The 26,515-nt window shown below is 48.9% G+C and overlaps 4 protein-coding genes across 4 annotated transcripts; 3 read left to right on the top strand and 1 right to left on the bottom strand.

Moving 5' to 3' along the window:
- Window positions 1–8,405: 8,405 nt before the first annotated feature.
- Window positions 8,406–9,434, top strand: LOC122385467 (cuticle protein 12.5-like). Its single transcript, XM_043373773.1, has 2 exons — window positions 8,406–8,564; window positions 8,842–9,434. Exons 1-2 carry the CDS (start codon window positions 8,556–8,558, stop codon window positions 9,295–9,297), a joined length of 465 nt encoding a protein of 154 aa, XP_043229708.1. The 5' UTR covers window positions 8,406–8,555; the 3' UTR covers window positions 9,298–9,434.
- Window positions 9,435–14,519: 5,085 nt separating this feature from the next.
- Window positions 14,520–15,415, top strand: LOC122385466 (cuticle protein 12.5-like). The gene is made up of 2 exons (XM_043373772.1): window positions 14,520–14,625; window positions 14,826–15,415. The coding sequence occupies exons 1-2, from the start codon at window positions 14,617–14,619 to the stop codon at window positions 15,279–15,281; spliced, it is 465 nt and encodes a 154-aa protein (XP_043229707.1). The 5' UTR covers window positions 14,520–14,616; the 3' UTR covers window positions 15,282–15,415.
- Window positions 15,416–19,142: 3,727 nt separating this feature from the next.
- Window positions 19,143–20,157, bottom strand: LOC122385465 (cuticle protein 12.5-like). Its single transcript, XM_043373771.1, has 2 exons — window positions 19,974–20,157; window positions 19,143–19,768 (listed from the first exon to the last, which is right to left on the bottom strand). Exons 1-2 carry the CDS (start codon window positions 19,980–19,982, stop codon window positions 19,283–19,285), a joined length of 495 nt encoding a protein of 164 aa, XP_043229706.1. The 5' UTR covers window positions 19,983–20,157; the 3' UTR covers window positions 19,143–19,282.
- A 477-nt stretch (window positions 20,158–20,634) lies between these two features.
- LOC122385464 lies at window positions 20,635–22,560 on the top strand. Its single transcript, XM_043373770.1, has 2 exons — window positions 20,635–21,151; window positions 21,480–22,560. Exons 1-2 carry the CDS (start codon window positions 20,851–20,853, stop codon window positions 22,283–22,285), a joined length of 1,107 nt encoding a protein of 368 aa, XP_043229705.1. The 5' UTR covers window positions 20,635–20,850; the 3' UTR covers window positions 22,286–22,560.
- Window positions 22,561–26,515: the final 3,955 nt, after the last annotated feature.

Here is a 26,515-nt window from a genome sequence, read left to right as displayed (position 1 = left end):
GACCGGACCGCCGGTGCACCGGTCCGGTGAGATAGCCAGCTCCGGTGCCATCACTTAGTGGCCGTCCACCCACCGAGAACAGGGCGTTGTGGTCGGAGCGAGCGATACCATTGAATCGATCGGTAATCTCGTGTTTGGATGTCTTCTGAATGTTGGATGAAGATCATATGTGCTTCACTGGAGTGACATCTAAGATATGTAATTAAGATATGCTGTTTAAAGCATTCGGAGTTCCATCAAATGCTGAAATGAATGTCTTTCGGGCGTATATCGTCCTAAATACTTCAGAGGTTCAAATAAAGAAACTAAACGAACTGAACTGAGTAAGATCTGACTCTGGAGCCAGAGACGTTGTCTTCCAACACCACCATAAACAAGCTGATGATTTATGCTCGGTGCCGCCGCCATTCCTGAGGTCTGTTCTGACCGCCGACGGGTGTCAGCTGTCTGACCGGTGGTTCTGACCGCCGACGGGTGTCAGCTGTCTGGCCGGTGGTCAGCGCGGCGCCGTCCGTCAGAGGTGTCCGTCCGCTGACGGTCCGTCACCACGCCGCCAACTGTCGTCGTCCGTACGACACTTCCGGGCGACGGTGTGCCGACCGGTGCTGTATCCAGTGTATAGTGATGTCAGGTACAGGAAATCGGAATACCGATACCAAACCAAATACCAACCAAAACCGTGAGGAAATACCGAAACCGAACCAACTTGGGAACATGAGGAAAATACCAACTTTTTACCAATTTATCAGCCTCTTATACATTAGTTAGGGTTCATAACACCAACAAAATACCAATCGCATTAGGATTGAAATACCAAATATTAACCCGCGCCCTGCTGGGGGGGTGTTTGAACACCCCCCCCCCTTGTGGTTTTTCGCGAATATATCAAAAACGGCGGCGCGGAGCGCCGCCGTTTTTGGTACACCTTATCATACATCAATTCTACACATGTTGTGAAAATTTCAGACCAAGGTCATTCAAGGTCAGGTCACCAGGGCACTTGAAGTGACCTCACCTCATAAAAAGTTGCAATGTCTGTCATAGCTACACCGAGTGACTGATCGCTTTGAAACTTTCAGCGATTGCTAAGAGCAATGGCATGTACAAAATGTATATCTCAGAATTTTGATATCGGTGACCTAAGGTCAGGTCAATTTTGCGACCTCCCCATTATAAGTCAATGGGAGAAAATTGAAATGCGCCTCTTTTGGACGAAAGACATTATAAACACTCCCAAACACCGAATTACAAGTGGTTTAGACACACGGAACATGAAAATAGTGTCCGTGACCCTTGTTTATGCCCTGAGGTCATCTTAGGTCACGAATGGTATCTAAAAGTTTTTCGCAAATAACTTTTGATAGAGGCATGCTAGAGCGATGAAAACGCCTTAGATGTGTTCAGCTCGACGATACGGATCGACTGATATGCAACATGACCCTTTCCGGTCAGGTCATGACCTTGACCTGAGGTCAAATTTTCAAGTTGACCTTTCAAGGTCAAGTTATAGTTCATTCGATGCGTCTTGACGAGAGGAACACGATGCCGGTAAAAGTAAGCTCGTACAAGGCTTGGGTCAAAAGTTATTGCAGAAAAACTGTTTCCGAAAAAATCGGCTAATTTTGCAGTTTTTGCCCCCTGCAGGCAAAACGGATGACGTTAGGTCAAATCTGAAAGAATTACTCAGAAAGGGCGTTAATAGGGCTATCGAATGCGCTTTTCTGCGGCGCTGTAGCTCTATTGGTTCCCGAGTTATGCGTTGGCTTCTTGGAAATTTTCGACATTCGACCTGGAAATCGGCGAAATTTTGCCTTCAATGACCTCTGGTGACCTGACCTTTGACCTGACCAAAAAATTGACCGAAGTGATTTCGTCATTATTTTTGACGCTCTTTCGAACGCCGTCTTCTGCGTATCGCTACGTGGCCCAGGAGCCGAGTTACAAGGGGGGGGGTGTTCAAACACCCCCCCCCCCCCAGCAGGGCGTGGAAATCCAGGACCCCCAGCCGGGCGCGGGTTAAATTGGTATCGGTTTGGTATCGGTATACCAAAAAGGTGGTATCCGTTTGACATCTCCAATCCGGTGGTCTGCGGGTGTTGGAGGAGCAGCATCTCACTTACTCGGGCATTGGCGACAGACTGAGCCAATGGGCTCTTTGAACTCTAATTGAAGGCAGGGTTAACAGCAGGGCCAATACAACAAGCTCTGTTTCGTGGGGTCTCCGTCTTTGGGAATCCTTCCAGTTATAAGGTTTGGAATAAGTAAATAAAGAAGTGCTTATAATAGACATTAGAAACATAAGTTTAACTTAAGCTGGGCTATTCTAGGCAATGACCAAAGATGGAGTCAGCTTCTTTCTCTGTTCCACAACGCTGTTTTTCAGGATGTTTTTTTACCGAGCGAAACAGTTTTCAGAAGCAGAGGAACGAAATCTCTGTATTTTAAAAGTCATAACGGTTGCAATTTTGAAGTGGATTCCGCTGCACTAGCATCTACATAGTTTGGTCATCTGTTTAGATTTTATTATTCATTGCAATTTGCAATATTTTACTCTTCCGTTTCCCCGTTTTTTTTTTCTCGTTCGAGCGCGATGGCTTAGCAAATAATATCCAGTTTTTTTTAGGTAGCGCAATAGCGCAATAGTCCCAGACCGATGGGCTTTGGGGCCTGGGGCCTTGGCCTGCTTGCCGGACGTAAAGAGCGAACTTTATTTACCGAAACATTCTGTCGCCGTGGGATAAGTTGATGACCCTCCTTCTCGGTAGATAATGAACTTCCGGCAGTCATGGGGAAGCGTATCAAAACACTTGGAAAGGTCAAGCTTAAAGAGGAGCGCTATCTGCCGTCCATTCCCTCTAGCAGCCTGTCGGTCATAGTCAGAAGTGCCGACTCAGTCGAATGGTTTGTACGAACTCCATGTTGGCAGGGTAATGTTCATTTCATAAATGTTCATAAATATTCATTTCGTATAAGTAGGTGCACAATTCATATGAATATCTCCAGCCATAGCTCCAGCCGCCCAGCGCTCTCAGATTTCATGCCTACCCTTGCAATAGTTCAATCAACATTACATTACTTTGGGGTCAGAGCGCAGACCGGTATCTACCTTCCTCATCGTGAGCCGGTAGCCTGTGGTGTCGGTTACGGTCCGTGCTCTCGCTGCTACAGCCCTCTACTCTATACCCCGCTCACAGGCAGCGACACCTGCCGCTCGCTGCTCGCCGTCGGAAAGGAAAGGACAAGGCCTTATCAGAGAAGCACCTGCTGTCTCTGATATTTATTTTGCAAGTACTATAGCTATAGCTGTCGTCAGCTACCTTTCATGCTATGCTGGGAAGAAATCGACGAAAACAGGGCACAGGTTCGCTAGAGAGCGGAGAGCCGGAATTAATGTCAGAAATCAAAAAGTATGTCTGCATAGTGCATACCCATCAATCATAGCTCGCTGCTTCTGCATTGAAATTGCAATAATGATAGTTCACGAATGAAAACGATGAGGGTGTTGTTGGTGCCTCTAGCTCTAAAATGCATTAGAATTGGTGGCTATTTGGGTTCATTCTGTAACTAATTAAACGCCCAGAATTATTTCTGCATTCAATCATATTTTCCCTAACCGAATAGCAAGCTCATTTGAATTTATTGCAAGTCACTGCTCAAATAAGTGGCCTGCGGGTCCCAATCAAAGTGCTCAGTCCTGAAGAATTGGTGACTATATTTGAAATTCACAAAGCCTACTTCAAAACAACTATTTGACGATAGAAATGCATGCCGTAACGTTTGTAACAAGGTTTCTAAGAATACCGTTTTCGAAGACTAAAATTCGGGTGTCAGAGAACCCTTCGTAAGGCTTGAACAGATTTCACCGTTTTTTCAGCTACATTTTTGTTTAGTAAAAATATAGTCGACCAGGAGAAATGATGGCTTTAGGTGGACACTGGATATGGTATAACTCTTCGTAATGCTTGAGAAGAGTTGGTGGTATCACTGATGTTAGATGTCGGATTTTCGTCCCCGTCTTAGATGTTAGCTTCACAACGTTTCGGCCGGTTACTTCTCCGGCCGTCGTCAGATCGATTCTCGCTGACCACAGAAGCTTTTGAACGGTATGACGCGTACGGTGCAACGTCACCAACATCCAGGTCCTTCTAAGGGCTAAAGAACACCTGACGATGGCCGGAGAAGTAACTGGCTGTAACGTTGTGAAGCGAACATCTCAACTCAAGACGGGGACGAAAGTCCGACAACTAACATCAGTGATATACTGCATAAGGCCTCATTAGTGCTCGCTCAAACTTGGCAACTCACGCTGTCCAGGTTCCAAGTGGAACCTGTAATTATTCATATCATTGATTGATTGAAGCTGTAATCATTCATTTTTGGCACTTTGTTTATTCTACATGGGTCAGTTTTTGGCTGACAAAAAGCGCTACTGGCATTTTCTGACGAAATGCTGCAAACACTGTCTGGTTGCGGAAGTGTTCTCAAGGACGAATGCCCCAGTTTCATCAGTTCGATTGGTTTAGCTATTCAACACCGGACGTCAAGCCACTTAGAACTAAATGATCTCGAACCGGCCTGAAAAGAATAGCTCCAATGCCCGGCATGCACGGCCAGCTATTGTGGCCGATCCGCTGAGTGTTGGTGACGCTGCAGAAGGGCCAGACAATTTGCTGGTGCCAGTCTCATAAATCGAGTGGTGTGCGTCATTTTTGTCACGGCCAGGCCCACAGGGCGCGCGGCCGCCGGCACTGTCCGTGGCCCTGACGCCGCTGGCTTCAGGGTCGTGCGCTCGGCGCGGCCGCCCAGGACAGCTGCAATCACAATTACGGTGCTCCCTCAACCTTCTCGTTATAGCCGAGAGTGGGAAATGATACCGGATCCTGGCACTGCAATCACAAGTGCAATGGTTCGAGAAGAAATAAACACATCCAGAGTCTGCACGGTTTTCCCAGCATTATTCATACAAATTGCCAATTTTCCATGCCATTTACAAGGTGGCAGAATGACCAGCACAAAGCTAAAATGTTTCTAGATGCTCTTCTAAATTCCATACAAGTTGAGAGAGACTCTGTATAATGCTGCGATTGATTTTGTAGAGAAGTCACGCTCACTTCCTGCTTTCTGTGTAAAAAAAACTAGCTCGCAGATAGGCTAAGCTGCATTCTTGGCTAGCACTTTCTTATTAGTTACACTCATGTAATATACACACCAAAGCAGTCTCGTGCGTTGTGCTGTTGTACTCTGTGTCACTGCGTTCCTCTGGTGCTAGCAAGTTGTGTGTCCTTGTGGTATCCGTGTGTTTTTTTTTTTTTGTCTCCGTGTTTCAGTGTTCCATGCGCCACTGCATTTCTTTGGTGGTGGTGTACTCCGCGTTGGTGCATGTGGGCATCACACTGCAGTTCTGTGGTTTTCTTGTTGTGTTTCATTGCAGTCGCCTGGTGCTAGTGTGCTGTGTGCCGTTGCAGTCTCATGACGCTGTATGGTGCGTGCTTGTCACAGGCTACATACAGTAAAGTATTAGTGAAATTTCCGAAACTTCTGTTCCTCGTCATTTTAATTTTGTATGTGTATAACATTGCAGCATCAGCATGATGATTTGTGTTTGCTGATAATCACAAACTGATGTTTCTTGTTTGGAATCGGTGCATGGGGTGTCTGCAGTCTCGTGGTACTATCGTGCTGTGAGACACTGCAGTTTCCAGGTGTTATTTTGCTGTGTGCGGCTGCAGTCTTCCAGTATTCCGTAATGTCTTCTTCAAGTTACTTTGCTACATATCAAGCTGCAGTGCCTCGGTTATTCTGTGTGACATCATGAAGTCTCCGAATCCGATGCGTGTATCTTGTCTTTCATTGCATGCAGTTGATTTTGTACGTTCAATGCTACATGCATGCATGCATTTTGTGCACCGCGCTACCCCGGTGTTCGTTGCTGTTCAGCATATCAGCTTTGATTTGGTTTGAAAGAACTCGACGGTGCTTATTGCACCGTACTGCAGGGTTGAAGTGAAGGCGTGCCTGGTTCTTCAAGGCATTGATACACAGGCGCTTAAGCGCTGTTTTCCCATACACCGACAGACTGTTCACGGGCTGATTTATGTTTTGGTTTGCAATGGACTTGATGCCAAGGACGAGGTGATGGTAATTGCCCTATGTTTTGGTAGTAGTTGAGGTGATTATGCCTGAAACACACCACGCCTACCCCTGTGCGAGCCTCCTAAGCGTTCCGCGGCCAGCGAGGCCTGTCATGCGGATATTTCCGTTGCATGCTTAACTATTGTATATAGAATGTCACTCGTCTCTACAATTTTTTTTTTGTTCATAAGTATCATCAAACATAGCTTCTACAAGCGCAAATTTTAGAGAATTTACCTCTTCACTGCAGATACAGAATGAATGTTCTTTTAGCGTCTATTGCGTTAAAGTGACGTTATAATAGTGGTAAGCTGCTGATATATGCAATAAGTATAAGATGCGCTCAACTTTGCCGCTATTTAAGCTAAAACTGGGGCCAATGAACTCAGAGAACGACGAAGTCGGAACCCAAACAGAAGTTGCTGCGAAGGTTCTGGTCTTTTCTGTCAGAACGGTAACTTACGGGTATAGGGATCAGGAGATTAAGCGCGCGTTCGACATCCGGAAAATGTTATCCTTTGGATATTAGCCGTTTTCACGACGGCCATCTGGTGCAGATCAGGTGCAGATTGGGTCAAATCAGGTTCAGTGTGTCTCTTAGTAGCTATCAGCTAGAATTGCACTAACGGCTTATATGCCTGCTTTGTCATATTATCAGAGGGCATCATCGATTAAAACACTGAAATAAATTCACAAAATAAAGATATTTGCTGTAAAAGAGATTAGGTGCAGATTTGGTCAAAAAGGTGCACTCGCCGGATAGCTCGTCGTGAAAACGGCTATTATCGGTTGGAAAATTATTGGTGACAGCCTACGTTCGGTATGCCTTGTTTTGGGGGAGAAATATCCACGGGATAATATCCCTCACTTGACGTTCGGCATCACGGATGTCATCCCTGGACGGTCAAAGTCAGTAATTTGACTTACTTTGGCTTTTTGAGCTTGTAAACACCTTTAGTTATTTATGATATTGCATCACGCACAATATGTCATCGCATCTTACAATTTATCTTTTAGTATCAAAAGTACAAGCCGTTTGAGCACCACTATCAACAATACCTCCCATCTCTAATACAGAAAACGTCCAGCCGCCCCAGGTCCGCAGATTCTCCCCAGGGAGGAATAATTGTTGGGGATAATTTTTGTTCTCGCAATACCGAACGTGATCCCCGATAATTCTTGCTGCTCCCGATAATCTCCCCGATTTTCCGGATGCAGAATGCACGCTAAGAAGGCGGATGCCAGGGTTAAACGTACCTACGAAGCGTGCGTTCGACATCCGGAAAATCAGGCATAATTATCCAAAGATCACCGATAACTATTTAGACTATTTAGTATTGCAGGGACCACCGATGCAATTAGTCACATTTTTAGATTGCTTTTGCTTCAGTAATGGCTCTTTTATTCGTTGTCATTTCCATTGTGCACCGTGTCAGCCTAAAACGCAGAATGATCCCAGTGGTCCCGGTAAATTATCCCTCATTTTCCAGATGCCGAACGCAAGGCTTGGAGGACATGGTCTGTCCTGCATACTTACCTCAGCTGGCTGTGGCTGCTTCTACACTTGGCACGTGGTACATACTCGTCAGGGGCCTCATGCATCAATCGCCGCGGAGACTCGAACCTGAAAGCTTGCCAATGCAACCTTACGCTCCAACTGAGCTCGGAGACATGCATCCAACACAGCCGTTAGGTGTTTTCTTTCACCATTTTGTGATGTGGTTTTTCTCATTTTCTACCTAATCTCTCTCTCTCTCTTCTTCTTCTTCTCTCTCTCTCTCTCTCTCTCTCTCTCCCTCTCTCTCTCTCTCTCTCCCTCTCTCTCTCTCTCTCTCTGTCTCCCTCTCTCTCTCTGTCTCTCTCTCTCTCTCTCTCTCTCTCTCTCTCTCTCTCTCTCTCTCTCTCTCTCTCTCTCTCTCTCTCTCTCTCTCTCTCTCTCTCTCTCTCTCTCTCTCGTCTTACACAAACACTATATACGTGTACAAAGCCACATTACGGTAGTATGTGAACAGCAGCCGGCACACGCAATGAGCAACAAACATAACACGTCCATCCCATCCACTAAGTAACGCCTCGTTACCGCCTTATCACCCAGCCGCGTGGCGCATATTTGTCCGTGACGCGTGACGCAGATCTACCTGTGACGTATTGCGGTCTGTGACGTCACTCGGCGACGCAATCGGGAACGGCGGGTGGTTCAGTTCCGCCCCTAGTCGACGCCGCCTTCGGAGGGTCACACTGTAATCTGCTGCGTCACGCAACAAGCGTTATTATTGCAATTCCCGGCTGGTTCAATGTCGACCATTAGAGGCGGGTGCGCGGCCGCGCCTGGTCGCTAATGACCCCTGTTTGGGGGCGTATATAAACCGGGAGGTTGGTGGAGTGGGCACAGTTCTCAGCTGAGTTCCGCAACGCCAGCAGCCATGAACAAGGTGAGCAGAACGTCCCACGGTAGCTGCAGCTGATTCCAGCCATAACTGAGCTGGTGGAGCTGGCGCGAGCTGTTAGCGATGCGCTGTAGTAGATGGCAGAAGTCAAGTTAGAGAACAAGCCATTTTGTGTTGTATGCGATATTTGAGGTTTTTATTTCCTATTTAACTTTACCTTTTGTCTCTGCTTTCCTTTGAATGACATATTAGCGTCATGGCTGCACCTAACTGAGGTTCGGGACGACAGCTAAATAAGATACGTTTTCGATTCGTTTCTCAGTTCTTCGCCGTGCTCAGCCTGGCCGTGGTGGCCGCCGTGGCCGCGTCCGACGACCTGGACCAGAGCGAGTCGGTGGCCGTGGCCACCACCTACGGCTCCGGCTACGGCTACGCCGCCCCCGCCGTCTACGGCGCCGGCTACGCCGCCCCGGTCGTCAAGAGCTACGGCTACTCTGCTCCGGTCGTCAAGAGCTACGGCTATGCCGCCGCTCCCGTCGTCAAGAGCTACGGCTACGCCGCCGCCCCCGTCGTCAAGAGTTACGGCTACGCCGCTCCCTACACCGGCTACAAGTCAACGCTCTACTCTGGCTACGGCAGCCCCGCCTACAGCAGCTATGCCTACGGCTACGCGGCACCCGCTGCCTACGGCTACGGCCGTGCTGCTTACGGCTACGCCGCTCGCCCCGCCCTCTACTCTGGCTACGCGGGCCTGACTGGCGCCTACGGCCTGTACTAGAGTCAATCAAAGTCTGCTGTGAGCATCGACCGCGGAGCTTGTTCTTGTGTGCTGTGTCTGCTGATGAACTTCGATCTGGATTAGCGAGATGCCAGTCTCGAGTTTTCCGATCTCAATATACTTTTCCCTGCCCTCAGTATGAGCTTTTTCGACAACTGAGGAGCGATAACAGACGCTGAAGTACTCGTATCTAACATATATAACCCATCTTTCTCATAAGCTGTCTTTAGACGCTAGAAAACGATCATTTTTAGGCAGTCAAGTGCAAGTCCTGGAGGCCGGCACTCCGCTACCTGATACCTAATACCTACCACTGTTTACGGTCAAACTTAAACCGTTAAAAACCAGACTCTCTTGCTTCGTATTGCTTCACATGACGGAGTAAACTCAAAAATGTATATTAATCGTCATTCAGGAATAAATTGTGGATTTCGGATGAGATAACCAAGATACAATCGCGTAATAATAACTTGCACTCACTTTGTTTACTATGATTTCACAATTCCCTTCAGTTATTTGAAGTTAGTGGATAAGTCGTTCCGTAGCTTTGTCGGTCAAGCGTTGGACTCCGCGATGGTGAGAGCACGCCTTTCCGTTATAACATTCCTGGTTCGAAGCGCGACGGCCGGGCGATCGGTGTTTATGAGCCTCCTGACTGGTATGGTTGCGATTGGTGGCAGGTCAGGTCAGGTCAACCAGTAGGTATGTATCGTGCCGGCTTTCCATAGTGGGTGTTATGTCAACCATCACTGACAGCTTCGCAGCATGTTACGAACTACGAAGGCCCCAACTACTTCATCGATTTTTAAATGGGTGCAATATTCGAAATCAGCTCTAACAACTACACTGCAAAACGTACGTAATGCTCGAAAAGTGAAACAAGATCATCAAAGCTAAATAGCCATGACCTCACTTTCACGTGGCCTTCACACCCACTATAATGCATGGGACCAACACCATCTCACATGTTTGAACGTCTATAACCACAAAAAAAAAACTGGACACGTGCGAATAATGTGAGCCGACTTACGCCGAATCGCGATTCCGGCCAAACGTGGTCTCAAGAAACACGTCACACAGGGCTGCGGAGTCGGAGTCGGAGTCGGAGTCGGAGTCGGTCGGAGTCGACAGTTGTGACCGGAGTCGGAGTCGGAGTCGGAGTCGATTTTAGAAACCCGAGCCGGAGTCGGAGTCGGAGTCACCGAAAATCTGTCGACTCCGCAGCCCTGCTAGGTCTGCGGAGTCGGAGTCGGGAGTTGGAGTCGGTCGGAGTCGACAATTCTGCCCGGAGTCGGAGTCGGAGTCGGAGCTGGTTTTTGAAAGCCTGAGTCGGAGTCGGAGTCGGAGTCGCCGAAAATCCATCGACTCCGCAGCCCTGACGTCACATATCAAAGGTCTTTCGGGTCAGGGGTCATACAATTTTCAGGGTAGGTGTAAAAGTAATAAAACCCGAGAGCACTGAAAGTTTCGTTGCGACCGGCCGCTTTTTGTGCGAGTTATTTGTGAAAAACCAAACAGGGGTCCGTTCGACCCCACACACTATAAGTGTGAGGGGTACCTAACCCTCGCACTGACAGGACATTTTTCTCAACGTGGCCTGGCGGGGGGAGGGGGGTCGATTCGACCCTCCCCCTGGCGTTTCGAAGCTAAGCGTCGTAGCGTTTCGCAATAAAGACCAGTCGATTGCTCTCAGCGAGTACTCGCGATTGGTGGTATATTTTTCCCCATACATAGGTCAATTATTGACCCAGTTATGGCAGGCCAAGTGTCAAATTTCGGGGAATCGCTATGATTTTTTTTTCCAAGTTACTTAGACAATATTGGCGAATCTATGAAGGATAGCGATATCAAACTTTCACGACCGTGTTTCTCAACAAATTAGCAACAAAATGGTGTATAGTTGACTGCATTTCAGTCATTAATGGCATGACGTAGCCCCTGGGAACACGGGAGGTCACACCCACCGCCGGCGCGGCGAGGACGGTCACCGGCGGAAGTTCAATCAAGGTAACTGATCTGGGTTGAGTTAATGCCAAGGAACAGTTGTGAAGGCGTTCAGGTGAAAATTGAACCACAGACTCGGATTCAGGACCTCAAGAAACCCCACTAAACACAGCTCACATCACGGAGGTCAGCTTGTGAACATGAGAGGTCATTGACATTGGTTGACCTTAGAAAGGTCAACATGCAATGTAACGATTCATGTCCTGTCAAAATCTGACATTAATCAAACGGAAAGTTTCGTTCTTACCGATGAGATCACGTCCAGTAGTACGCGGAATGTACGTTTTGTCAAAAACGGTCGGAGGTTGTACCTATTATGACGTCATAGCTCGGTGACCTGACATGACCCAAAAATATTTTTTTTTTTTTTACCAAAAGTTGCGCAAATAATCCCCAGAGGTTATGAAAAAGGTCAGCACGATCCGACTAATAGTTCGGCGCCCATCGCAACAAAAACCTCAGGGGGTGGGGGTTCCCCTGCCAGGGGGCCCACTGGCAGGGGGACCCCCTCAGTCTCAAACTCACCGAGCTCTAGCTGACAAGCAATCGGTTGCTACTTATGGAACGTTTGAAACTAGTCATTTTTGAAACATTTGAAATATTTGAAGCATTTGAAACATTTGAAACATTTGAAACCCCAGCCTCTGCCGCCGCTGCTCTTGATAGAACCAGTGAGACGTCTTTTGGGGCGACAGATGAACGAGGGAGGGAGTGAGCCCTTCGCTACGGAAGTTCCAACTGAGCTGTGCACGGCACCTTACTTACCGGTCTATAGTGGTGTGCCAAACTAGAGCGCGATTGGCCCGGACCTTTTTGAGATGTGAAAGTGGCACACTGCACGTGCGCACGTGCAGATTGGAGCTCAACTAGCTTTTGACGGCACTCTTCTCACCGGTCCCTCACGTTACGTATATAAAATTTGATCGCAATAGTCGCAGCCGTTATCGAGACCTGGAAGTGATCGGCTGCACCTGCGCACGAGCAGTAGTACCCCAACCGTGACACATGGAAGTGCATTGACCTTTGGGAGCCTACATACATGTCATGTTTTTTTTAGCCATGTTTTTCTATGAAAACTGGGTCATTAGAGGACAAGTTGGGTCTATGTTTGATCCACATGAATTTGGCAAAAGTATTAGGTATGTATAGGTACTTGTTTACTCTTAATTTCTTCCAGCCAAACTCTTAGAATATGGATTAAATGACAATTAGGCATTTATGACGACTTGACTGCATTTGAAAACTCGACACGAAAAAAAAAACACAAACAGCCTTCTTCAAAGTCGCACAGTTGAAAATCAGCGTCCTTACCACCCCTCAATGGAATTTCCTGACGTTCATAGACATTTCAAAATGGTGCATTAGCGCATGAATTAACCCGCGCCCCGTTGGGCTCTGCCGAGCAACGCGCCCCGTTGGGGGGGGGCATTTTGGCCCCCCTAAGATTCGAGAACCACGCAACCTAGCGACAAGCGGCAAACGGTGTTGGATAGCCCTATCAGGGAACTACATTGTGACCCAATTTTATTGACCTAGGTCAAACCGATGACGTCACAGGTCAGGTCAAAGGTCCAATTTTCATCGTTTCATTTCATTTCAAGGAATTTTCAAGGAATTTTCAAGGAGTTTCAAGGATTTCATTTCATTTTCGCATCGCATTTCAAGGAATGCGTTGTAAAATCGAGCAAAATGCATTTCATTGAAAATCATCGATGGGGAAATGTTCTTCAAACACATATTTTTCTATTTGAGGTCACTGATACCAGGTCAGGTCACAGAGGTCAGGTCACTGGGGGGTCACAATATGAAAGTGTCGTGTGATACATGTTTTATGGTCCATTTTACATGAAAAATGCGATTATGTGGGTCAGGCAGCCTTTGGGGCCAGCTTAGGTCACGTTTTGGTCAAGGTCAGGTCAAGGTCAGGTCAAGGTCAGGTCAAATTAGGTCAAATTTCAAAGTTAATATTTTTGCATAAAATGGGTATCGAATCGATGCAGCTCGTCACGGGGAGTTCAATGGTGGTCTTTTTTTGCCCTACGTGGTCTAGAATCGCTAAAAATTGAGTTCAAAAATTTGACGTCATCATTTTTGAACAGTTTTTTTCGCCATAACTTGGCCAAAAAACGAGATATCGATCTGAAATTTAATATGTATATAGAAGAGCGCAGGGACTATCACATAAACTCCGGTTTTTTCGAAATTCGGAAAAATTTTGGATTTTTTTTTAGTTTTTCTAAAAAATCAATTTTTTGATTTTTTTTGGGTCAAAAACCCAAAATTTTGAAAATCGGAAATAGCAGTTTTGTAGCGCCGTTTTTTTTCTACTAGACCATATAAAGAACTTTGAAATTGCTTTATAAATGTAGATTTGGTGAGCGTTTCAAGATTGCATGTTTTTGCTCATTTTTGCTCGAACATGACCTCAGTTTGACCTCAATAGCTCCTGACCTAAGGTGACCTAAGACTTAAAATTTGGTGTGAAGGTGTCAAATTGATGCCCGGGAAGTTACTGAAAATTTGGCGGCGCTGCGCGCCGCCGTTTTCTTGCTATTCAGGAAAAACCACAGGGGGGCCGAAATGGCCCCCCCAACGGGGCGAGGGTTATACAGAAGTTTTGTTTATTGATTAGGTATTCTGTAGTGTAGATACGTAGCCATTTTCACTTACAAGCCATTGATCGAGGTTAGATCGTCTCGCTTGGTGACAAACCTCTTTCAAAATTTCTGCTAAAATTCTACTTTTAAATAGAAATTCAGTTTTATTCTAATATCTTACCGTGAAAAGCTTTCAGCTCTTAGGACACACTTAAAAAGGCTGAAAATGTTTTGCGCCTTTCTTTACATAGGATAAATTCAGCAAATGGTCGTTAAATCAAACTAGTCATTACACGTCAGTGACCTTAATCCAAGTCCATCGCAGCACTGTTCAGCTCATTTCTTCAGCACCGTTATGCTCGTTGCTGTTTTGTTACCGTGCTTCGTCAAGCGCGCTGTCTTATGTCTACCACGGAAGCTGTGGCTGACAAATGTTTCACCACAGAGACACAAATGCGTGACGTCTGATAGGATACACATTCACACATATACACGCGTATATTTGGCCATTTAGCCAGCCAGGCGAACTGTATAATGTGCAGTGTCACGCACCTCGGTCCCACGGCTCCGGTAGTACTGGCCCGGGCGGTGGCCCTAAACGCTCCGACCTCGGCTGGGCGGCCAGTGGCAGAAGGCCGATCGTATATAAACCACTGCAGAGTCGGCACCAGGCACAGTTCTCTCTGCTGACGCACTCACAGCAAACAACGCAACAACCATGAACAAGGTGAGAACGGACGGTGCACTGCAGGATGGAACGTATTGCCTGCATTTGTATGTTTTTTTGTTATCTGCCAATTGTATCTTATTCAGTAAAGCCAGGCTTTCTAGAAATTAAGTATATTTTCTTAAACCTTCATTTCGTAATAAATTATAAGAACGATGAACGTTTGAATATATTTTAAACGTTTTCGTTTCGTCTCGCAGTTCTTCGCCGTGCTCAGCCTGGCCGTGGTGGCCGCCGTGGCCGCGTCCGACGACCTGGACCAGAGCGAGTCGGTGGCCGTGGCCACCACCTACGGCTCCGGCTACGGCTACGCCGCCCCCGCCGTCTACGGCGCCGGCTACGCCGCCCCAGCCTCTTACGGATACGGCTACACCGCTCCGGTCGTCAAGAGCTACGGCTATGCCGCCGCTCCCGTCGTCAAGAGCTACGGCTATGCCGCCGCTCCCGTCGTCAAGAGCTACGGCTACGCCGCTCCCTACACCGGCTACAAGTCAACGCTCTACTCCGGCTACGGCAGCCCCGCCTACAGCAGCTATGGCTACGGCTACGCGGCACCCGCTGCCTACGGCTACGGCCGTGCTGCCTACGGCTACGGCGCCCGCCCCTCCCTCTACTCTGGCTACGCGGGCTTGACTGGAGCCTACGGCCTGTACTAGACTTAATCAAAGTCTGCTGGGAGCATCGACCGTGGAGCTTGTTCTTGTGTGTTGTGTTTGCTGATGAACTTCGATCTGGATTAGCGAGATGCCAGTCTCGAGTTATCCGATATAATACATCTATATGTCATCAAGCATGAATTTGACCTGACAGATTTAAACAGAGAATGGTCTTATCACTTCGATCAAAGGCCAAAGCCTTATCGATTTTCAACTCCTTCTGCATTCCTGCACCTCTGCGGTCTCCCAGTCAAGTGAAACTTAGAATAAGGTTACTTTTCATTCAGTTCTCCCTCAAAGAGACCATGATTGCCCTACTACTAGAGAGCTCCTTTTCCTCCCTGACTAGGCTTACGGATATTGTGAGAGCCTTTAGGTAAGTACTTACATACCCCTCTCCTGGTGGCGCAACTGGAGAAACATCCAGGGGCCGGGCGGCACTAGGGATCGAACCCGGGTTCTCTCGAGTCCCGAGCGAACTCCCAACTAACTGCACCACACATCACCAGGATCTTTTTCGGAGCAAGGATCACCGATCAAGTATACGAATTGTTCTGCCCAGTTAACACTGTGCTATCCGGAAGTTTTCTTTTGCATTTTCACATCCAATCTTTTGCATTTTCTTTCTTTTGCATTTACACAACAATGCTTATTTCAATGTAAACGATTCATTGCTTGGATTGCAACACCTCTAGCGCTTGTACAAAATGAGAAATATTGTAGTCATCCGTATTTTTAGACATTTGTCAAGTCTCTTTCAAAACTCTTATGTATACAAAGCCGCTGGTTTTAGGTCCTATGTAATGCAACCAAAATAATATTGGAAGTAAGCACAGGCACGGCCAGAATGGTTCAATCAGTCAGTGCCGCCAATAAGGGGAAATCTTATAATGAGCAGCCCGGCCTGGCCCTGGCCCGGCCCATGACACTTTTGATAGGATTGTATCTAAGTAGCCGCTCTACAGTTCGATAAGCATGAAGTAGTCTGCTGCATAGAATAGCCCCATCCTTTCAAGCATGAATGTAATTTTGCTCCTAGTATGGGTGATCACCACGGCAGGTGGCACGAGAAACGGCAGTTATATAAATTATGTTCCTCTTTTAATAACGTCGATGCACAGATTGCAGTGAAACTTGGATATCTACCTGGCAATGCACTTCCATTTGCCAAATGCCATGGTTGGGGCACTGGCAAATGTGCACACTATAAGCTGGCCTTGGACGCTTTTATACTTCAATAATAACTAGGCTGACTGTGCTCAAAGACCGTTGCCACCGGAGAAAAGGACAGCCTTTACAAGAAAGTTAAAGTTCCACTTTGCTGGCGTGCAATCATTGCAATTTTAATCGTACAATTTTACGTGCAAGGGCCGCTTCTGCATATAAAAAATGGTTGGGCCGATTTATCCCAAAGCTGGTGCGGCGCTGATAACCGGTGGCCCGCGAAATATTGGGTCTAAGTTTGCGCAGAACTTAATGCGGAGGAGGTGAGGGGAGTCTTGCATTCTTTCAGAATCTACGCAATATTCACGTTCGCAAGGTTTCAAGAGACCGGAAAGTGTCTTTTTGGAATGTATGAATAATTATCCGCAAGACATTGAGCTCAAAATCATACCTTGGCGGTTGGCCGATCTTTCCACTGACAGTATGGTATCGGAAGCGCGCACCTTCTGGCTCAGCCAAGCGGCAGAATCGTTCGAATGAACAATATGAAACGATGAGAAGTGGCTTGCATTATGCGAACGAAAGCACCCATCAGAAAAGATGCAGCCCTAGTTACCGACGAATCCACAGAAGCTAATCCCATGCAAGAAGGTGCACGGAGCGAAAGTCATGACTGAGCTTGCCGCGCGTAGGAGGGCACTTCGAGTACCTCCTGTAGACAAACGAGGTGTCACAACTGACTTTCCTATGTGAAGTCAAAGGTCCAAGATTTGTCATCTAACGGTGTGCTGCTTATGTGTTGAAACATATATTATGTGCCTCCAGCGGCCAGCTGGGCTTACTTTGTATCATTTGCTAATGAACACCCTGTAATTAGTTGTTAACGATTAAGATGAAGAATTGAAGTCCTTTAATGGGATCCTCCCACCTTAAAAAGTTAATTATTTGGCATAACAGTGTTGTCGCTCGGTTCAGAAAGAGCAAAAACGAATATCTAAGTACCAAATTTCACCGAAAAATATTAACCGGTTTTCAACATATTACACTTAAACTTTTGTTCATTTTTTAGGACCTCTAGGTCCTAGGAACAGCGGATCCGCTGTTCCTATGACGCCATTTTGAAGCAATAATTTGGCATCCTAAAAGTGCGGCAGATGTTGCGCGCAAAGCAGCATATGCCACCACGTTTTACCAAAGGGTTTAGTATATGATTTAAAAATCGTTAGCCCTTTGTGCTGACGTCACAAATTCTAAGGGAGCATTCAAATGCATCAATCCCTTAGAATCCGAAAACTGCAGATGTTGAAATTAAATATCCCGAAATTAAAGTAGTTCTCGATGTTGTGAGTGTCCAACCCGGTAATTGCAAGCCAGGGACCCCTATTTGGCTATCTCAAGTCAAAACTAATGTGAAGGTGAGATGGTCACTTTAACCCGCGCCGGGCCGGCGCGGGTTAAAGTTAACAGGTGTGTTTGAACACCCCCCCCCCCCCTGCGGTTTTTCGCAGATATCTCAAAAACGGCGGCGTAGAGCGCCGCTGTTTTTGGCACACCTGTTTGTGCATCTTTTTCGCACATGTTGTGAAAATTTCAGACCCAGTTCACCTTAGGTCAGGTTACCAGGTCACGCCAAGTGACCTCACCTCAGAAAAAATAAGAATGCTCGTCATAGCTACACCGATTGATCGATTGCCTTGAAACTTTCAACGATTGATTAGAACGACATCTATAAAATGTATATCTCGGAATTTTGATATCGGTGACCTAAGGTCAGGTCAATTTTGCGGCCTCTCCATTATAAGTCAATGGGAGAAAATTGAAAAGCGGCTGGTTTGCACGAACGCTATTCTAGACACTCTCAAACATCGAGATGTAGGTAAAATTGACACACTGAACCGGAAAATGGCAACTGTGACCCCTCGTTATGTCCCCGAGGTCATCTTAGGTCACGAACAGAATCTAGCAGTTTTTCGCTAATAACTTCTGATAGAGACGTGCTAGAGCGCTGAGGACGCCTTAGATGTGTTGGGCTCGACGTTGCGGATCGACTGATATGCAACATGACCTTTTCCGGTCAGGTCATGACCTTGACCTGAGGTCAAATTTTCAAGTTGACCTTTCAAGGTCAAATTATAGTTCATCCGAGGCGTCTCGACGAGAGGAACACGATGGTGGCAAAAGTAATGTCATATCTCTTTTGAGTAAAAATTATTGCCGAAAAAAACGTTTTTCATAAAACGGCTATTTTTGAAGTTTTTGCCCTCTGGAGGCTAAACTGTTGACCTGAGGTCAAATCTGAGAACATTACCCAGAAATGTCTGTAAAAGGGCTATCGAATGCGCTTTTCCGCGGCGCTGTAGCTCTATCGGTTCCCGAGATAGCCGTTGGCAGTTTCCAAAGTGTTGAAATAGTCAACATTTTACCTTTGGTGACCTCTGGTGACCTGACCTTTGACCTGACCCAAAAAATGAATGAAGTGTTTTCGTCCTTATTTTGGACGTTCTTTCGATTGCCGCTTACCGCGTGTCGCTACGTGACCCAGGAGCCGAGTTAGAAGGGGAGATTCCGCGCCTCGGCCCGGCGCGGAATCTCAGAGCACCGGCCCGGCGCGGGTTAGAATAACTATGGAAACGCTAGGCCACTGCAACCATTTGGGATTAGCATCCTTCTCTTCTCGTTGATGAGAAAACTGATGGGTACATGAATTGAGAAGTATATTGATTGAGATCGGATAACTCGAGATTAACATCTCGCTAATCCAGATCGAAGTTCATCAGCAAACACAACACACAAGAACAAGCTCCACGGTCAATGCTCCCAGCAGACTTTGATTGAGTCTAGTACAGGCCGTAGGCGCCAGTCAGGCCCGCGTAGCCAGAGTAGAGGGCGGGGCGGGCACCGTAGCCGTGGGCAGCACGGCCGTAGCCGTAGGCAGCGGGTGCCGCGTAGCCGTAGCCATAGCTGCTGTAGGCGGGGCTGCCGTAGCCAGAGTAGAGCGTTGACTTGTAGCCGGTGTAGGGAGCGGCGTAGCCGTAACTCTTGACGACGGGAGCGGCGGCGTAGCCGTAGCTCTTGACGACGGGAGCGGCGGCATAGCCGTAGCTCTTGACGACCGGAGCAGAGTAGCCGTAGCTCTTGACGACCGGAGCGGTGTAGCCGTATCCGTAAGAGGCTGGGGCGGCGTAGCCGGCGCCGTAGACGGCGGGTGCGGCGTAGCCGTAGCCGGAGCCGTAGGTGGTGGCCACGGCCACCGACTCGCTCTGATCCAGGTCGTCGGACGCGGCCACGGCGGCCACCACGGCCAGGCTGAGCACGGCGAAGAACTGCGAGACGAAACGAAAACGTTTAAACATCTCTTTTAACACTCACCTTTTGTGCATGTGTCGTGGGAAAGCAGTAAGTTCTCTTGTAAAAATTGAGCTGAAAAACTCCTTACAAGAGCTATATCTAATGCTCAAAATACAATTGTAACAGTTAGCAAATACAACAGCGGCGCATTCCCTCCTGCAGTGCACCATCCGTTCTCACCTTGTTCATGGTTGTTGCGTTGTTTGCTGTGAGTGCGTCAGCAGAGAGAACTGTGCCTGGTGCCGACTGTGCAGTGGTTTATATACGATCGGCCTTCTGCCACCGGCCGCCCAGCCGAGGTCGGAGCGTTTAGGGCCACCGCCCGGGCCAGTACTACCGGAGCCGTGGGACCGAGTGCGTGACACTGCACATTACACTGGCTGCCTGGCTGGTAAATGGACAAATATACGCGTGTATGTGTGAATGTGTCTGCGGTTAGACAACTGTTTGTGTGGTGGCGTGTTTGTCGGATACGACTTCCGTGATTGACAGACAATTTAAAGTTTAATATAGGTACTCACTTGTGTGTGATGTGCCCGAAACCAGGAGTACAAATAAAAACGGATGCTGAAGCTGCAACTTTTTCGTAGGTAAACTGGTGGTGCAATATGCTCCATCAGCAGCAGAGTGACAGAAACGCATCGTTACGTTCCGATCTTTAGCCAAGCTGGCTCGACCCCCATCGCCTGCACCTGAGCATGCAGTTTCTTACGACAACTATATTTACTTTTATATCCTTTTGGTTATGTTTCAGTCACGGCTTGATACAGATAGTTTCGTTCCTTATTTGGGTTTGTAACCTAGTGGGGCATTCGGTGGTTGTCACGAGATGATAAAAAACGGGACAATTTTCTTAGTTTCTGTGGTCCCAATCGGATTGTTTCGCAATGATTTGATACGAATGCTTCGAATAACTAATTTTATATTGTTTTGTAGGCTAGAATATAAACTATGCTAATTTTATTTTAGATATATTTATACCAGTAGAGTCATTGTGGTCATTTCAATCCCCAATACCGGCTGATTGGACACAGTGGTGCTCCAGTGAGTGTCTCTGATGGCCTGCTGTGATCCATCCCCGCCACCGGGCGAGGCCCGCCGTCCTGGCTCACCACTCGAACACCACCGATCGTCCGGAGAACCGTACGAGCACCCGGCCGCCGGCTGCCCCGGCCCTCCGGACGTGCCGTGTCCGCACGTGCCCGACACACGTGCCGCCACGGAGGCGCCCGTGCCGTGCACGTCCACGCTGCGGACGGCGCAGCAAATTGGCCTGCGCAGCCGACCGGCGCACCAGCTGGCCACGGATGGGGTGCTCGTGCGAACAAAGTACGAAACACTGCCCGACCACCTTCAAGGTGAGTATTATACAAAGTGCTGCTACGCAATACCATTCCAGTGAAGAGTCGTTTTTGTAATTACTTACTCTTCACCCGTGGATAGCTGTACGAATGGGACGGGAAATAACCAGGAGGTGGATTATTATCAGGACTTGATGAAACAGTATTCTCGCTACTGACGTGACCTTTACGCATAATTACAAATCCACTCAATGTTGAACTGGAAGCTGGATAGATAAGCTCTTTCACTTACGACCCTCTCTTCTTACAATAGCTTCATAAATCCCGTATACTCAATTGATTGAAGTAAACTGTGCGTCGTGATCACAATACGCGACCATTTCAGATCTGGCCGTCTCCGAGATTCTCTCTAGTGACCGTTTCCTGTCGACCGCTGCCGAGTCGTACACATTCAAACGGCGTGACCGGTGTCTGAACCCGGAGCCCGTCTACAGCCCGGCTCCTCCCAGCGGCTCAGTGGAGTACCTCGGCGAGGTGGAACAGCGTCTGAGGAACTGCTCCCTGCCCGCCTCCAAACCACGCTTCTCGGAGTACTCGGAGGCGTTCGCGCCACGCCGACACCTGAGTGCCCCCCTGACGGCCGTTCCTTACCGACCGTGCGCTCTTCGACCGGCCACGGACGTGCTTCCCCGACACGTGTTCACCGCCACCAGTGGTGTAGCCGGAGAGGTGAACCCTTACCTCTCCACCACGAGCAAAGACTTCCAGCCGGTGAGCGCGGCGGCGGCTCGGCGCTACCGGGACGCACCTTCAGGGGACACCTTCACTGGTGACCCAATAGTGCCAGAGGAGGCCGTACCCCAGCCGCACTGGCATCACTTCACCCCAACCGTCCCTCACACCGGTCTGAGTACGGAGATTCAACGGCGGTACCGACCCCCGCGACTCGACTGGTGCTCGAGACACAACTGGACAACGGAGCAGAGGGCGCCGCTGGTCGTTCCACCCACCACGCGACAACTCATGGGAGAGGCTCAGTTCGAGCGAGAGTCGGATAACTACGGCACGGGTCGACACAACAGTGTGGTGCTGAGCTGCGGAGGTCTGGTGGGCAGACAGAAACACAGGCGACATCTGTGCAACCTGAAACTGGAAGACCCTGCCGAGCAGGCAGTGCTCAACGGACGGTAGATGGCACCACTGAGACCTGACGCACAGGGGCTCAACACCGGGGTGGTCCGATGCGATTGGCGAAATGGGACACTAGACGAGAAAAATGAGGGGTGGCTGAGCTCAAGCTGTTAGCTGAGCATGCTTTGCTCGATATTGAAGCAGGCAATGCTCCGTGAAATTGCTCGGTCTGGTAATGCCGACTTCTAAAGTCAGTTTCAGCAATATCAAGAAACATGAAAATCGAAATCAACATGGATGATTTACAATTAAATATAAATCGACCACCAATTTCAGCTATCCGTTTTTCAGGCCCAGCCGCCAGCCATTCTCATCCTTTATAAAGATGCCTCGTGGGTAGATTGACTGCGAGGCAATCATCCAGACGAGGCATTTAATTCCTGGGTGACCGTTTAAACATTCGTAAGCACTAAGCAGGAGCATCCTTCAATCGATTAAGGCCATATTATTCGACTTTTTATTCATACCTTTAAAAAAAATAACGGGCGCAATAATTAACCCTATTCCTGGCGGGGGGGGGGCCTCAGGAGCCCCCCCCCTGAGGTTTTTTGGTTATATCTCCCAAACGCTTTGAGCTAGGAAGCTCAAATTTTCTGGCTTTTTCTAAAAGGCTTTTATGCAACATTTCTGAAAATTTTGAGTTGATCTGACCTCAGGTCAGGTCACCAGAGGCGGTTTGGTGACCCTACCTCAGAAAAGTTTGCAATCACGCCAGAGCTAGAGTTTTTGACCGATCAATTTCTTCTCTTCAGGCTTTAGTTACGGTAACAGTATGTGCAATTTGTATATCTCAGAATTTTCATATCTGTGACCTGAGGTCAGGCCAGACCAGGGGCGGATCCAGGAAAACTCCAAGGGGAGGGTCATGAATCGAAGTGGTGCCCCTACCTATACCCAAAATTAAAAACTCAACGGATTTCGTCCACTTCATTTTGGTGGTGCCCCCATTTTCAGTTTTTTATTTTTATTTTTTATTTTTAGTCAGTATCTTACCTCTTAGCCACAACCACATTTACCAATTGTAAGCAAGTATATATGAATGTGCTATGTGTATATATGTTGTGGACGCTGAGTAATGAGTACTTACCAGGAACGTTATCAGGTAAGCAAATCGTTGTCAGTCCGACGAACTTGACCCTGGCGTCTAAAGGGTCTGTCCCTGACACTTCAGGCTTGTCAGGGGCACCAAAGTCCTTCCAGGGACACCACAAACCTGTCAGGGGCACCTACGGCCTTGTAGGGGCGCCACAGGCCCGCCAGGGGCACCACAGGCCTGTCAGGAAGCAGGGGCACCACAGGTCTAGCAAGTATACACGACAGGCCTGTCAGGGGCACAACGGGCCTGTTGGGCCCATGAGCACCCCTAGGGGCAGGGGCACCACAGTCCTTCCAGGGGCACCGCAGGCCTGTGAGGGGCACCAGCGGCCTAGCAGGGGCACCAGTCAACACAGGCCTGCCAGGGGCACCACAGACCTGCCAGGGGCACCAGAGGCCTGCCAGGAGCACCACCGACCTCGCAGGGGTAACTTGGGCCTGTCAGGGCCCAGGGGCACCACGGGCCTGTCGAGAGGCACTTCAGGCTTTTCAGGGGCACCATAGTCCTCTCAGGGCGCAGGGGTAGCAGGGGCACCAGAGGCCTGCCAGGGGCACTACAGGCCTAGCAAGGGCACCACTGGTCGATCAGGGGCACCACGAGCCTGTCATAGCCAGGCATCTCAGGCTTGTCAAGGCCCAGGGGCACCACAGGTCTGTGAGGGGCACCAGCGACCTAGCAGGGGCACCAGTCAACACAGGTCTGCCAGGGGCGCCACAGACCTGCCAGGGGCACCACAGACCTGCCAGGGGCACCACAGACCTGCCAGGGGCACCAGAGGCCTGCCAGGGGCACCACCGGCCTCGCAGGGGCACCTTGGGCCTGTCAGGGGCACGACGGGCCTGCCGAGGGGCACTTCAGACTTTTCAGGGGCACCAGTCCTCTCCGGGCGCAGGGGCACCAGAGGCCTGCCAGGGGCACCAGCGGCCTAGCAAGGGCACCAGAGGCCTGCCAGGGGCACCACAGGCCTAACAAGGGCACCATGGGCCTGTCAGGGGCACCTCAGGTTTGTCAGGGCCCAGGGACACCACAGTCCTTCCAAGGGCACCGCAAGCCTGTCAGGGGCACCAGAGGCCTGCCAGGGGCACCACAGGCCTAGCAAGGGCACCTCTGGCCTGTCAGGGGCACCTCAGGCTTGTCAGGGCCCAGGGGCACCACAGTCCTTCCAGGGGCATTACAAGCCTGCCAGGGGCACCAGAGGCCTAGCAAGGGCACCACAGGCCTGCCATGGACACCACAGGCCTGCCAGGGGCACCACCGGCCTTGCAGGGGCGCCTCAGGCCTGTCAGGGGCACCACGTGCCTGCCGGGGACACTTCAGGCTTGTCAGGGGCGTTACAGTCCTGTCAGGGCCCAGGGGCACCAGGCCCGTGGTGTCCCTGCTAGGCCTGTGGTGCCCCTGGCGGTCCTGTGGTGCCCCTGTCAGGACTGTGATACCCCTGATAGGCCGGTGGTGCCCCTGGAAGGTCTTTGGGCCCCCGGGCCTCAAGGGGGGGGCCATGACCCATGTGACCCCCCCTTGGATCCGCCCCTGGGCCAGACTCGTGACCTTTACATTGCAAGCCTATGGGAAAATATTGAAACGCCTCCTGCTTCGTGTAAACGAGTCAAAACCACCCAGTTCTTTCAGTATTACGGAAGATTATCTCATCGGTGATGATCCTGGTGCCGCTAATTGACAGGGGCACCGGCAAAGGTCATCTGAGGTCATGTGACGTCATAAATCGTTTTTCTGTCAATAAATCACGACATGGTGGTGCTAAAGACTTGTAAGTGGTACCAAACTGCTCGCCTGGTCAAGGCGCGTCGTTTGGTATGCAGCATGACCATACCCCACAACCTCATTGATGAATGACCTGACCTTGACCTCAGGTCAAATTTTAAATTGACCTGTGAAGGTCATCACATACTTATTTCGCATCGCCTCGGCGAGAGCAACAAAAAATGTATTGGTTTTATGTCACTATGTTTCTTAGTTTAAAAGTTATATAGGTAACTAATTCCAAAACATTTTATCGTTGATGACCTCTGGTGACCTCAATATTGACATGACCTGAAAATGTTTTACGTAAAAGTTGTAGATCTTTAAACGACCTATCAAACGCCGTTCGCCGTTTGTCGCTGCGATGTGTAGTTTTTGAGATCTGAAGGGGGGGCCGAATCGGCCCCCCCCCCCGCCAGTTTCTTGTCCCGGCGGAGCCCGCCAGGAACAGGGTTAAGACACAATAAATATCGGATAACACTTTTGCCTGGATAAGAATGGACTGACACTACGTACCTATAGATAAAAGGTTACAGCTTGGAACGTAAGACTTACCGCCGAGCTTACTATTCAAACTTAAAAAGACGCTCGCTCATGAGAAACAACTGTGAGACGTTAATAAATACGTCGTCTACAATTTAATAATTATACATAGGTATTGTTGAAATGAGAAATGTCTTGCCTTGGATTCTAGTGAAGCTCTTTGGCTTGTTTGCAAATGTTTGCGTGATTCGTGCAGAGGTGGAGATCTCGGGGGGCGGGGGTCAGGACCCCCCTTGAAAACGAATTACTGCTCTGTAAGTCAGTGGTACTGCATCCAGCCCGCCTTCATGTGCCTGGCCTGGAACCCCCAACCCCCTGAAATTTTGACAAATCTCCACCGGATTCGTAGCAAAAAGTCAAATCGCTCTGAAGCAGTGTTCGCCACGGGCCGCAAAATCCCAGCCCAGCCCAGCCCAGGCCCATAGTTCACAGCCCAGCCCAGCCCGAGCCCATTCATGGTAAAAGCGTCAAGGCCCAACCCGGCCCAGCCCATCAAAAATGAATGGATTAAGAATTATTGACACCACACAGGGCATCCAAAGGTAGCAAAGAAACAATCTTTTTGCGAGCAGCATGCACAATGCACATTGGATGCGCGGCTTTGTTAACTAGTTTTTTAGTCTTGCACAGTAATAGGCTATGTAGTTAAAGTTTTAGCCTCAGTTGCGAATCCCTGACTCCACTTTACAGTTCCTGACCCAGCCCATCCACAGCCCATCGATCCTTCATATTTGAAGGCCCAGCCCAGCCCGTAGCCCAGCCCAGCCCATCATGGCCCATTGGGCTGGCCCGGCCCATGGCGAACACTGCTCTGAAGCCAGAAATAAATTACT

Source organism: Amphibalanus amphitrite, unplaced genomic scaffold (assembly GCF_019059575.1).
Source record: "Amphibalanus amphitrite isolate SeventyFive unplaced genomic scaffold, NRLGWU_Aamphi_draft 000220F_arrow, whole genome shotgun sequence".
Lineage (NCBI taxonomy): Eukaryota > Metazoa > Arthropoda > Thecostraca > Balanomorpha > Balanidae > Amphibalanus > Amphibalanus amphitrite.
Note: the sequence above shows the minus strand (reverse complement) of the source record. Positions and strands in the feature narration are given on the sequence as shown.